The sequence below is a fragment of the Pygoscelis adeliae genome, unplaced genomic scaffold (assembly GCF_000699105.1).
Source record: "Pygoscelis adeliae isolate BGI_AS28 unplaced genomic scaffold, ASM69910v1 Scaffold4, whole genome shotgun sequence".
In the NCBI taxonomy this organism is placed as follows: Eukaryota; Metazoa; Chordata; class Aves; order Sphenisciformes; family Spheniscidae; genus Pygoscelis; species Pygoscelis adeliae.
This window is the reverse complement of record NW_008824986.1, coordinates 16,134,224-16,147,027: the sequence shown is the minus strand read 5'-3', so window position 1 is coordinate 16,147,027 and position 12,804 is coordinate 16,134,224. Positions and strand designations below refer to the sequence as shown.

Genomic DNA, 12,804 nt, shown 5'->3' with positions numbered 1-12,804 from the left:
GCTTCAAGGTTTTTGCTCTCTTTACTATCTGGGTGGCAGAAACAATCAGGATGGCTTCTACAAGTAAAAGAAATTCTGCAGGTACAAAATTTCATTTACTAAGATTTGTCAGTAGTAAGGTTGAATGAGGTTTCAATCCATTCTTATCAATATATGATATCATTCTCTTTGCCCTCCACCTGCCAAGGATTTTGTGGTAAACAATAAGGTGAAAAACAGAGGAAAATAGCATACTGAAAAATTTGGAGATCTCGTCTGGACTTACACTGTGTGTCAATTCTGCCCCTCTGCTTGCTTCCTTAAAGAATCTGTCCTAAAAGCAGCATTTCCCTTCATAGCAGAATTTTTCTTGTCCCTGACACAGAGGTTGAACTGACATTTGTAAAAAATATTAAAAACCTTAAAAATCAACTGGGAACTGAAAGATACAGTCAGTATCTCCAAGACACTGATGATGAAGCCTTACCTCCACTGAAGTCAGTAATAAATGGGATTTCAGAACCAAGCATTTCTTGCATCACCAGAAAGTTTGGTCATGTTATATTTCCCAGAACTTATGTATATTCTCTATTGTCCCTTACTGGATGATCCAAAATGAGGATGACTGTGCTCCTTTCAGTCACTGCATTCTTAAAAAATCTTAATTTCTCATACTTGGTTTATAGCTAAAAAATGGAATGAGATTGCCACTCCTTTCATTGGGTGTTAAAGTGCATTAATAAAACTGAGATTTTGATGAGAAATCCACCAGTGATTAGAAAATGTGAATCTTAAACTACAGCTGGCAACAGTGTATGCAGGGTTGTGTACAAATACATTCAGGCATTTTTCCTCCCAAGGTTTTAGCTCATATTTCAATTGTAAGACTTTTTCCTGTTGTCACATCGTGATTCACATTGTAAGATGATCTAACCCTAGCTGTGTTTGCAACCTATGCAAATTGAATGCCATCTACAAATTTCATTAGGGGGCTGTTTACTGTCTTTCGGATCACTAATTGTGAAGTTAAGTAAGACCAGACTTCAGAAGTTAAATAAGACCAGTTAAATAAGAACAGAGGCTTATGATATCTTCTGAGCCCCCTACATTGTCACTATCATTTGTTTACAGTTTGGGCCAGTTGTCAGCAGTAACATTGACATCAGGGAAGCATGGCCTGGCCCTATATTTTATAGCCTTGATTTGTGTTTGTCTTCTCCAATTGTAATGTGCTTTATGGCCATTTAAGCACAGAAACCCAGTGCTCAGCAATAATTTCCAGTTCAAGAAGGTCTTTATAAGAGATTAATTGGCAACAAATTAAGTAATGGTGCCATTCATTTCTCTTTGATTAGTGAGAACTCAAAATACGTTCTGCTCTGAAGATGGAGTTTGCAAGCATGGATTCCTCATCAAATCACCACCTCTTCAACTTCTCGGCTCACAGGTATACTAGCACAGATTAGTCATATTCCAGCAATCCCTCAACAAGCATCTGTTATTTCTGCTATCCTGAATTTTAATGAGAGACAAATTACTTTCTCTTCGGCAGAATTCCTGGAAAAGGCGTTTTTTCATCCTGTCCAAATCCAGCAATGACAATTACATCCTGAAGTATCTAAAAGGCCAGAACATAAAAGGCTGCATAGCTGTTGATCAGTATGTAACTCAAATGCATCACCTTTTTATTTTAAATCATGTATCAACACTCTTAAATGGCCACTGATTGTACAGACACTTGTTCCTGATTGAGGTTCTTGATCCAAATCCCACTGAAGTCAAGAAAAGAGTCCTTTGGGCTCTTGTAGGCTTTGGGTGCAACTTACAGTGTATGATACATGTAGGAGTAAAAATCCTAAATGTTTTCGATGAAGTTTGATACATTTACATGAGTGATTGTGGTGATGTGGTATCTGCAAAGCAGACATCTTAGCTCCGTGATCCCAAAGGCTGTATTCCTGTAGTAGAAGATACTTTGTGAGGACAGTGCTATGCATTCACTCACACACAAGTAAGGATTGGCTATGCCACTCTTAACTGTGGCACACCACCTTTCCCACCTTACGGCTTTACAAAGTGCTTCTCAAGTTGTGCAGAGGTCTCCTGGCTTTCACGTAGCCCTTTGAGATGATGCTGGCTGCCCCACTGCCTCTTACCCCGCTGAGAAATTGCTCTGCTTGGCTCATTTGGGTTGGTCATTTCATTCCTCTCAACACAGTGCCCACTGCAGCAAGGCTGGGTGTCATTGGCTTTGTACTAGCACCCTTTACCATGTCGCATGTGATATGAGATACATAGAAGGGAAACAGGAAATGTAAATATTTTACCAGTCAGACCTGGAGCTTAATACAAAGGCTCCTGGAATTGTTAGGCATGGAGGTCACTGGATTCACATTGCTTTTGTGCTTCTTCCATTAAAAGAATTTACATTGTGAAGCTTTTGAAAAAATTCCAGCTTGCTCAGTGGTATGTGGTTACATCATTATCATCATTATTGTTGTTATTATTTTTACTAATTTAACTTCTTGGAAATAAATGGAAGTAGTGCTTCCATTTAAGTATCCATTAAGAGTACTTCTTGTCTGTTCCTCTTCCCCTCCATTAAAACACTGTTAATATACAATTAGTTTCAAATTAAATGTATTGTTCTGTAGTGGTTCAAAAACACCTGCCAGGAATTTTTCTTACTATCTTTTCTTTTCAAGATTCTGTGTTAGACCAACAGCCCTTTTTTTCAGAAATGAGGACAACAGCCCTTTTTTTCAGAAATGAGGATCCAAAATCTGGAGACAAGCCTTTGCAAAAGTTGATTTTATTTTTTTGCTTGGAAGTTTTCTTCATTGAAAGACCATCTGTTTTGAATGCGTGCACTTATTTTCTTGAGAATTTTTTCTGTGGAAAAATGTTTACCTATTCCAGTGCAGATCTCATCATATTATGCTGTGCTTAGAGTAAAGTATGCACGCACACAGATATGTGTATATGTGTGTGTATGTTTGTATGTATGTATGTATAGTTATACAGGATATCTCATATGGTTATCTTAATAGAATCATAAATATCAAAGTTGGCATAAGCAATTCTGAAATTATGGAAACAGTGAGGAAGATGTTTAAATGCCTTCCTGAAGAGGTGATGTCCATCAGTACTGGAAACAGATGTTACTACCTCATTGGGAGCAGCAGGTAGGCATAGAAAGATGTGCAAATGCAATATGACATTACAGTTAAGCTAATGTAACACTAAGCCACTGCCCCAAGGCAAGGTCCTACTCCTTCACAGCCGCTCCCATCCCTTCCTGTGTCTCAGCTACTGATTGCACAGCCCCGGGATGAAACAATTCAGCTGGTTGATCCAATAGAAAACTGCTCTTTTCTATGTCATTCCTCCCCACCCCCCCCCCCCCCGGCCGTGGCCAGGTTAATTTTTTGCTGGTTCAGACAGGTGAGCTAACCTTCCCTGCAGCCACACTGTTAAAACGTCCAACATGTGAATGTAGTGGGAGCATGCAGCTGGGAGTGCAGATGGCAGCGGCAGTACATCAGTGTGGCGGTGCCATGTCACACTGTACCGGTTAAGGGTCAAGGAAGAGTGGAGAGCTTTGTTTTCTCACCCAGCCGCTCCTGGGAGTTAGGAAAGTTTCTGCTCCTTATGGATAAATCACAGGAAATAATCTTGCCCTGGAAAGTAGGTTGTTAATCAAGGGAAGCAGACTGAAGGGGAAAATTCCCCCGAGAGAAAAGAGATCCCAAAAGGAATGACTGGGGCCTTTACTGCAGCAGGGTGGTGTGCTCCCTGCTCTCCCAGGCTGCAATCCAGTCCTCAGCAAGGGCAGAAACTGTTGAGGTGATCAGCCAAAGCTCGGTTAGGTGAGGGAGGACATTTGGCACAGTGGTCCTCTGCTTGCTGCTTCCCAGCTTCTCCTCTTCAGTTTCTCAGCCACCAGCGTGTCAGGGGGTTTTCTGCCTTTATGCAGAAGAGCAGCTGATGTATGAAATGCTGATAAGCACAGAAGAACAACACATACCTGTGTGTTACTTGAGCGTGCCACCCCACACCTTCCCCCAAGGCACTGCTCTCACAGCCCACGCTTGGTGGAAAGTGTTCCAGAATTAATCCAACTAAATCCACCGCAAGCATGGAATGGGGCTTCAGGGGTCCTTTCATGGCATATTTCTCATCCTGCTTGCCCAAACGCATTCCCAAGCCTTGTTAGCTGTCTTTATGGCAGGACTCGGCAGAGCAGCGTTACGCACAGAAAATGAAGCAGAAAGCACCGTCCCACCTCTCTGCCTCTCTCCTTCTCCGTGTCTCTTGCACACGCACACACAGCTCCCCCTGCGTACTTTTTAGCTCCCGCTCCTGGGCTGCATCTGTCTAAGGTCAAACTTTGCCATCTGGCTATGGCCACCCGAGCACCCTCTCTTGAAAGGAAGGTACAGATTTTCCCCATTGATCTCAGGAAGTGTTATTTTGGGCCCCATAGGAAGAAATGGTTAGGCAAATGGGTTTTTCTTGTCTTTTACCTGTGAGTAGCTTTTCATTTCTGTTGTTCCAACTTACAGGCAGGAAACAGAGGACTGGGTCACTGTGATATCTTCAGTCTGCAGGGAGACCAAAAGAGGTGGATGCTGCCCTCAGGTGACACATTACTGTGCTTGATTTTAGAAAGAAAGAAGTTTGTAATTTCATTAGAAACCTGTGCAAAGGAATTTTCATTATTTTGGCCTTGCAAGTTGGCTCTTGCCTTGGTTAATCAGAAATTCATTTTCCATATAAATCCTGTACCCTGGCTTTAAGCATTAAGCAGGCATTGCACAGTCTGTCTGCACTGGGATTGATTTTACATTGAAGGAATCTCTTTGAAGAGTAAGCCACATGGAAATTAGAAGATGGTTGACAATATCGTGCAATGAATTGCACCTTTGATGCATCAGAATGAAAACTTGTGTATTATTCTTACTGTGTGCTTTTTGGCTATATTTACATGCTGTTTTACAAACTGATCCACATCTAGTCTGTCAGTGTAGGAGCAGCTGGAAGCTCTGTTAGTTCAAGCTCGGGCCCAAGTTTCTGCGCCTTGTCAGCCAGCCAGGCCTACTAGTTCAGACTCGGCACTAAGCTACATCCCTAGAGCTTCCACTCAGCTCAAAGTGCAAGCAGGGCAAATTTATATCTGCCTGAAAAATGCCAGGTAGACAACCTCTCTGAGCCATTAGAAGTAAAATTTGGACTAGTGGGATGCGTTGGTAGTCCATGCCCATCAGGTGCTTGTCTTCTTACACTGCTGTCGTCTTATTTCTAGAACCAAGATCTTCCAAATCCAGAAGTCAGAAGCCGGCCCTCCTCTTTGCCACTGTTATTGAATTTTGTAGATACAATCAGTTTCCCGAAAAACCAAAGCTACCAGCAGGTAAATGGATTAGCCATCCTTAATAATGAGTTTGCTCCTAGGAGTGACTGTGAAATTTGGTTTGTATAGTTGCTTTTTCCATAAAAAGTTCTTCAGAGCTTGTGCAATGGGTGCCCGGGTGGTCCGTTCTGCTCTCTGGTGGGGTTCCTGAGTTGGACCTGGACGATAACATCAGAGTCCCCACAAGGGAAACACTTTTGAGGAAAGTCTGCATGTAAGTAAAGGCAGGTGTTGATGGCAGTGGGAAACAATATTCATTGGCTGTCTCAACTGACTGGCAAAGATTAACTGGCATAAAATAAGCCCCTGCGATTCGCTTTGACGTGCCTTGGCAAAGCCATGTGATGATTGTTTTGACAGCTGCCTCCCACATTCCTCCTGTTTTGTGAATGTGCTTTTCTTTGTCTCTCTCTTCAGGCTGTAAAGCCTAGAGGGGAGTTCAGGTCCAGTTCCTCTGTGCTTTCCAGATCTTCCCCCTCAATATTTAACTAGAAAGGGAGGAAAGCATTACTGCTATCCCAGAGCAATTGCAGTCCCCGTTCTCTGGTGACAGGCTGAATAGCAGCCAAGGAAGCATTGGTTTTCTCTAGTCACAAAGTTGTGTGCAAATGGCCCAGCTGGAGGAAGCTGGATGCAGGTGAAGCACCTTTAGGAGAAGTCAACTTTTTTCTTTTGTATGCAGGAGAATGGTCCCTCAGAAGACAAGAACAGGCCTAGTTCAGATCCTGGCCCTCATCAGGCTCGGTGTGACTCACCAAGAGGATTTTTTCCAAGCCTGGTGAGCAGAACAAATCAAACAGCTCTTGACTTGTTCAGTCAGAAGTGGCTATTGACTCTTATCTCACCTGAGTATTTGTAACTATAGATTATTCATCTACTTTCCCAGCACACCGAGTTGGTTTTCACTATGAAAGTTTCCTAAATATAGTTAGTCTGTTGTCTTGTTTAGCACTGAACATAACCTTCTAAGAACTTGCTTGACATCATACCCTATGTTTACTTTGTTTCTTAGAGGCAGATCCTCAGAGTTTCTGTGCAGCAATTGCAATTTGACTCTCACAGAGTCAACAGAAAAGAAGGCACAACCAAGGCTCCACCACACCAGTATGCAGTTTGGCAGCCGAATTTAAACCCATCTTTATTAGCAGTTTATGCACTGGGCTATGATCTAGAGTGACTGAGATACAGGGAAAAGAATCTGTTCCGCTACCATAGCTAACAGGGTGGTAAATCATGTGCTGCAGTCACCATCCATGTGTACAGGCTGGCAGCAAGTATGAGATAATACAGCTAAATTTAGTGGAAAGTAGTGAAAATAGTTGAAACTACATTGCAATGCCACGGGCAGTTAGCACAGCTCAGCTGATGCACAGTACTTTATGAAGCTGCAATAATTCAGCTGTGAGTCTGAGCTCTGAGATGCATTGAGTTAACCCTTAGTCTGATTTAACCAGTGCTGCTCAGGATGCATACCAAGGCGCCTTTTCTGTCTCATTCATTAATTCTTCTCATACTTACGGTGCCTCAGGAGCATGTTTGTATGCAGCTGTTCAAACTAGGACAGACTGACCATGAGGGTTAAAAGATTTGTATTTTACCTTTTTAGCCTGAAGCGGAGGGAATAGCAGGAAGCTCATATTTCTGTTTCAGCATGTGTGAAAATAAATAACCTTGCCATAGAGATAACAAGAAACAAAATTGTTCATTTGATAAAAGTATTTCACTTACCTCATAAGTTCAGCATCTGCTAACATCTCCAGATCTGTTCTCTGCTCAGTGATGTCTAGACAGCTGACTTCCAGATTAATCCCTTGTATTTACATCCTGTCAGAAGTATGACTCCACATTTCTAGTATCTGATTTGTTTTGCTTTTTATCGGTGGTTCTCTCATTCAGACCCAGATCTTGAAAACTCTTTGGTCAGTAGCCATTACTCATGCAAACAGGCCTATCAATGTCAGTTGAGCCCAGTCATGCAGGCAGGGCCCCGGCCACCCAGGAGAGGTATGGGGACCTGACTCCCTTTCAATCCACATTTTGGAGCTACCAAACCACATCTGACTCAGCGATTCAGTATCAGCTATTTCTACACACAGCTTTCAATACCTGAAATGCATCAGAATAAGGAGCCCTGATGTGTATCACCCTGTACTGCTCATTACTATATTGCAGGCACCTAGGCATCTTTGTCAGGAGTCTGGCTTCAATATCTGTTAGACACACCTGATTTTTTGAAAGAGAAGTTCTTCTGTCCAAGGGCAACACATAACTTTTGACCCCTTCCCTAAGGAGCCTAAACCTAACAATCACTCAGTTGTTCTCCAGGTGTCATTTCCATCTTGTGCTACAGCCAGTTTTCTCCATTATCTCTTTCTCTCTCATGTAAATCCACACCATGGTTCAACAGAGACTTAAAGAACTTGCTTAGCTGTATGTCTGAGAATAATTGTACACTGAGGTTAACTGCATTGCTCTGGTTTTAAAGCATCTGGAGGAACGGAGATGTTGGCAGACTGCTTTAGGGAAACATGGTGCTGCTGCAGCTTAACCTTCTCCTTCCCATTGTCCCAATAATCTGCAATGGTGCGAAGGGGAAACACTGCATTTGGCAAAAGGTAGACACTGTCAGTGATTGAAGGCTCAGCTTGGGAAGCTGGTGAGTGCTGTCTGCTCTCTGAAATTTCCTAGGAGCTGGAGGATCTCAAGACTTCATACAATCACCTCCTCTTCCCCCTTTGCCCCAAGTGTTTACTCATTTGATTGATCCAAAGCCCCTGAAAACTCACTAGGAAACTCGTTCATGACTTTATATCATGACCACAGCGCCAGTCTTGTTCCTGCTGTGGTTTTGTAATGCAATTCTTGAAGGACCGTTTGTAGGTTTGTTCTGATTCCTATAGCATGTGCTTTTTATGTCATTTATACCAACAAGGAACAAAAATACATTCATCATCTTTAATTTCTATTCAATGCCAGTTTCTTCTCTTTACATGTGAGAGAGTAATTAGTTTAATTTACTTTACCTTGAAAACAGTAATATATTCTGTGGCATATTTAGCAATTATTAAAATGATCACCATGGAAACCAAGGGTGTAAGTGGGGAGATAAAAAACGGTTGCATCACAAACATAGCATGGGGAATTGTATTGGGAGGCAGCTAAATACTAATTACCATAGTCTTCATTTTAGTGAAGTCAACAAGGAGACATAAAAATAAATAATTTATCTTTGTGACTTAGAAAGGTAAATTTGGTGAAGGGATTAATTTCTCCTTGACTTATGAAATTGCTGCAAACTTAGTATTTCAGGTGTTCTTGATGGCAGAATGTCACTCAGGGCACAAAGGATTCAATGTCAGATCTCGCCGTCTGGGGTATGTTCTAGTTCATGGAGAAGTATGAGTTAATAGACTTCTCATTAGTCAGGGAAATCCCAAATTCATTCTTCTTGATAGCAGTTAAAAGGTGCTTAAAAAGGACAAATATCTCCTGATCCACTTCTAGATTTCCTATAGATTTTTTTCCTAGTATAAGGATTTTAGAACTGAATGCAAATAAAAAAATCTTTTGCACACAAGTGACCCTAAATGCATGCAGATTCATCCATGAAGTGTTTAACCCGCTTGATTTTTAAACAAAATAACAGGTTGTGAACAAGCAGTCAGTTGCAACTGCCTGGTTACCACAAATCCATCTATGAGAAATACTAATATTAGTGGCCAGTTTTGTCCATGTACAGTGGATCTCAAAAGTATTAGTAGGAGCACAACTACAGAAACCTTGTTCCTAAAACAGACTGGCTCTGAGCATATCTCTCTTCAAGGAGAAACATGTCTTCCCATGTTTTCTGTGGATATTTGCTGGTTCTATTACTTCTCCATGTAAATGGAAAAATACACGTTAAACAATCTGTATAACCGAACCTGTTAAGTACAAAACCATTCTTTTAACAGGATAAAAATCTGGGGAAGAGTGAGGAAAATCTGCTGTCATCAGATACAGATGAAGACATCAAAAAGGATGAAGAAGACTATTACCAAACTCCCAGCAATATTTTAGCAAAGGTAGTTTATCAGTTGTGAGTTCTGCTGGTTTGTTAATAGCTCCAAGGAGACAGGAGACATTTAATGAGCCAAAGAGGAACTGGTATGAGGAACCACTAGTACCTTGCAAAAGAAATACGTAGATAAAACAGTAGGTAATAGAGCTTTCATTTGTACAAGAAAAAAGACACTATACTCATTCAAAGGATCTTTCTGGTAGAAAGTGGCATTTTGACAAAAACATTGCTGATTTTGTTGAAATTCCCCAAATTGACTGTTTCACTGTAAATGGCTTTTGCCTATTGTATCACAGGGTGGTTTTTTTTTTCAAAAGTGAAAACTTCATTTAGAAAATGTAGCTGTATATTATTTTTATATATTTTAAAATGTAATTCTGTAGAAGCATCAGTAAGCTGCATAAAACAAAGCAGTACTTCAAAAATGCTGTGAAACATTTTGGTATCTACATTTCACTGTGAAACAAGGGAGCAGGAGGAATCACACTGATAATTTTAAACAAATTTTGGCACCTAATTTGGGAGGCTAATTTCTCTAGGCTTCCCATGTAGACAGTGGTCAGGAGAAGCTAAGTGGTCGGTCTTCTGCAGAAGTCACGGTCTCTTTCCAAAGACTGTACAGTTAACTGAAGGATGTTAACAGTCTGATTTTGTCATATAATATAAGTGCTTTAAGTTAAGCACACCCAAAGTACAAGACTCTTTTTTCAACCTGCTTAAATTAAAACATAACAAAATTTTTGTGGTAGTACTTTAGAATATAGCTGGTTATGTCCCAGCCTGAAAGGAAAGCAAATGGTAGTGTCAATAATACCAGATAACATTAACTTCTAAGTTTCAACCACCTTTCTAGCTCATGGTTTCTGGGAAATGACTTATTTGGGGAAAGCCAAGCTATATTAGCCAATGTGTTTAAACAGCATGAGCACTGAACAAAATAAGGAAATTTTGAATTAAGAAGATTTTTTCTGTAGGCAGAGCAAGGATATTTACATCTTATGTTGTTATGTCTTTCCAACAGTGCACTACTGAAGTATCAAAGCCTGACCCTACAGCTAAGTCTGATGTCCCTGTGCAAGAGAAGCCAGTGCAGAAGAACCCAGTAAAGGAGAACATTTATATGTCAATGAAATCACTGTAAGTGATAAGATGAAATGATAACTTCATTAAGGTTTTGCAAATTAAAAGTGACACGGTGGTAAAGATAGAGCTGTCACTTGTGGTATTTACATAACAATATCTAGAGGCTGCATCTTGTTTGAACGAGTCCTTCTTTGGTCTTGGTTCAGAAAGTTCAGAACTCGTGGGAATACCAGAGTGAAATTCAAACTCATCAACATGAAATTTAAATTCACATTGCAAACTCATGCATTTAGACAGGCTCTGACTATAGGATGCAGCACTTTTTGTTGACTCATACTTTTTCTAGGTTTTCATGACATAACAGCGCACCACTTTACTCAGATACTGCAGCCAAGCTCCAGCAACCTTTCAGACAGGTACTCTCCAAAGCAGGCAGCATTATCTAGTGGTTAAAGGAGAAAGGTAGACATGGGGCATTAGCTCCCAGCTTTTCCAGTAAAAAGTTGTGATCCTGAGTAGGTCAACTCCTTCCTTCCACTCTCCCATCCAAAGAACGGGTCTGATGCTGTGTACTTTGAAGGTACAGTGTTTGGCATGTCCCAAAGAAAGACCTGAACTTTGCGTCACAGTTGTAGTGCCGCAAGGAAACTTTACAGTCTCCACAATACAGCACAGTATACTGAAGAGAAGTGTGCCTACACGGTAAAACCATACCTCCTGAGCCAATGGACTGGTCACTAGCTGTTAGCTATGGCCTGCCACCTACAGATGGTCAAGTCTTAGGCCACATGGTGGGAGGCAATTGGAAATGCAGACCGACAAACCAGTTTATTCCAATAGACTTATTCAAGCTTGTCTGTGTCTTTGAGAGCCCCTGGAGGGAATTACTACAGAAACCCCACAAGTCTATGCCATCTGAGTTAAAATATACCAAGAGCAACTTTTGCTACTAACCCCAGTCTTGTTTGGGGCGTGGAGGGGAGTTGGCTCCAGGCATTATAAGGCTCATCAAATAAACGTAAAATGCGTTCAAGCACATCTGAGTTATTGTATCTCCCAGGGAACAGCATTACATCCCAGCAGAAACCAATACAGCCAAGGCCAACAATCTGTACTCAGTTTTTTGTCAAGGCATGTTGTTAGTTGGAATGTTTTCAGGCTTCATAAATAGTCTTTAAATACTGAAAAGGTTTATTTTGGGATTTATGGTCCATTTTTAGAAGGCGTTTACTTTACTGAGCTGTAATTTTGTCCACTGGATATTCTACGAGAACTTGTTATTCTTTGCTTCACTGATGGCTATTTGATCCAGCTTCAAACACAGCAAGAGTACCTGGAATGGCCAAACCAGTTCATTTCTTATCAATCACCATTCCTCTTCAGTAGGTTGCTGGATGAGAGCTGCCAGCTCATGTGCAGACGTGATGGGCTCCTGTCTCCTCCCATACACCAAGACAACAGTGCACGTCCAAGAGAACTGGAAGCAAACAGAGACATAAAACTCCCAGAAAGCAGCACCAGCCAGCAGCCAACCCTTCAGAGAAGGCAAAATGCGTTACCTCTTTCGGTGGTTCAGTTGTCTGTACTGCTCAGGTAAGTGTCTTCTCCATTTTCATTGCAGAGAAGACAGATGTCTTCTCTGTGGATTTCAGTTGAGGTACTAGTAGAGCATGCCTGGTCTCTGATGTTTTCTCTCACAGTCAAGTTACAGATGAGACCCAGCTGCAGAAGTTGGATATTTTCATCCCCCTGGCTGATATTAACAGTTACCTAAAACTTACCGAAGCAGCAGGACAAATATGGTAAGTTCTGGATGTCTTGTGATGGTGCCTGTCAGATGTGAATGAGAGACAATCAGTGTAGGTACAGAAGTGTACAACCATACACATCCATGTACAGTTTTGGCAGTGCAGAACAGGACAAGGTCAAGGTGTGCTGGTACTTCAGTGATTCCTTTCTGTTCTTTTTGACTCTTCATGTACTTGAGTTTCTATTTCAACTGCTGTTGAAAAGGGCTATATAGAATCGAGATCCCTTAGCACGCTGTGTAATAATTAGCGATGAAGTCCCACCCCAAAAGCTATTCTTCTAATGTTGGTGTGAAATCAGCTAATTACTGCTAGACAGTTTTCCCTTTGATTTGGTGAACCACAATGATGGCATGTCTCAGAGATATAGTGAGGGGATGTATCTTGTGATAGGGTAAATGGGGCCTTTCAACCAAAAATCTTGCAGGCTTTAGTATAGAATCATAGAATCATAGAATCAT

The 12,804-nt window shown here is 41.3% G+C and overlaps 1 protein-coding gene across 1 annotated transcript in view; it reads left to right on the top strand.

Moving 5' to 3' along the window:
- Positions 1–50: 50 nt before the first annotated feature.
- The window catches only part of PLEKHS1 (pleckstrin homology domain containing, family S member 1), a 16,416-nt gene continuing 3,662 nt past the window's right edge, over positions 51–12,804 (top strand). The window contains exons 1-12 of the mRNA XM_009325940.1: positions 51–81; positions 1,335–1,426; positions 1,532–1,638; positions 3,030–3,164; positions 4,545–4,620; positions 5,285–5,392; positions 6,075–6,170; positions 6,664–6,666; positions 9,346–9,456; positions 10,474–10,589; positions 11,919–12,128; positions 12,236–12,337. Coding sequence (XP_009324215.1) covers positions 51–81; positions 1,335–1,426; positions 1,532–1,638; positions 3,030–3,164; positions 4,545–4,620; positions 5,285–5,392; positions 6,075–6,170; positions 6,664–6,666; positions 9,346–9,456; positions 10,474–10,589; positions 11,919–12,128; positions 12,236–12,337 — 1,187 coding nt within the window. The remainder of the gene's footprint in view (positions 82–1,334; positions 1,427–1,531; positions 1,639–3,029; positions 3,165–4,544; positions 4,621–5,284; positions 5,393–6,074; positions 6,171–6,663; positions 6,667–9,345; positions 9,457–10,473; positions 10,590–11,918; positions 12,129–12,235; positions 12,338–12,804) is intronic.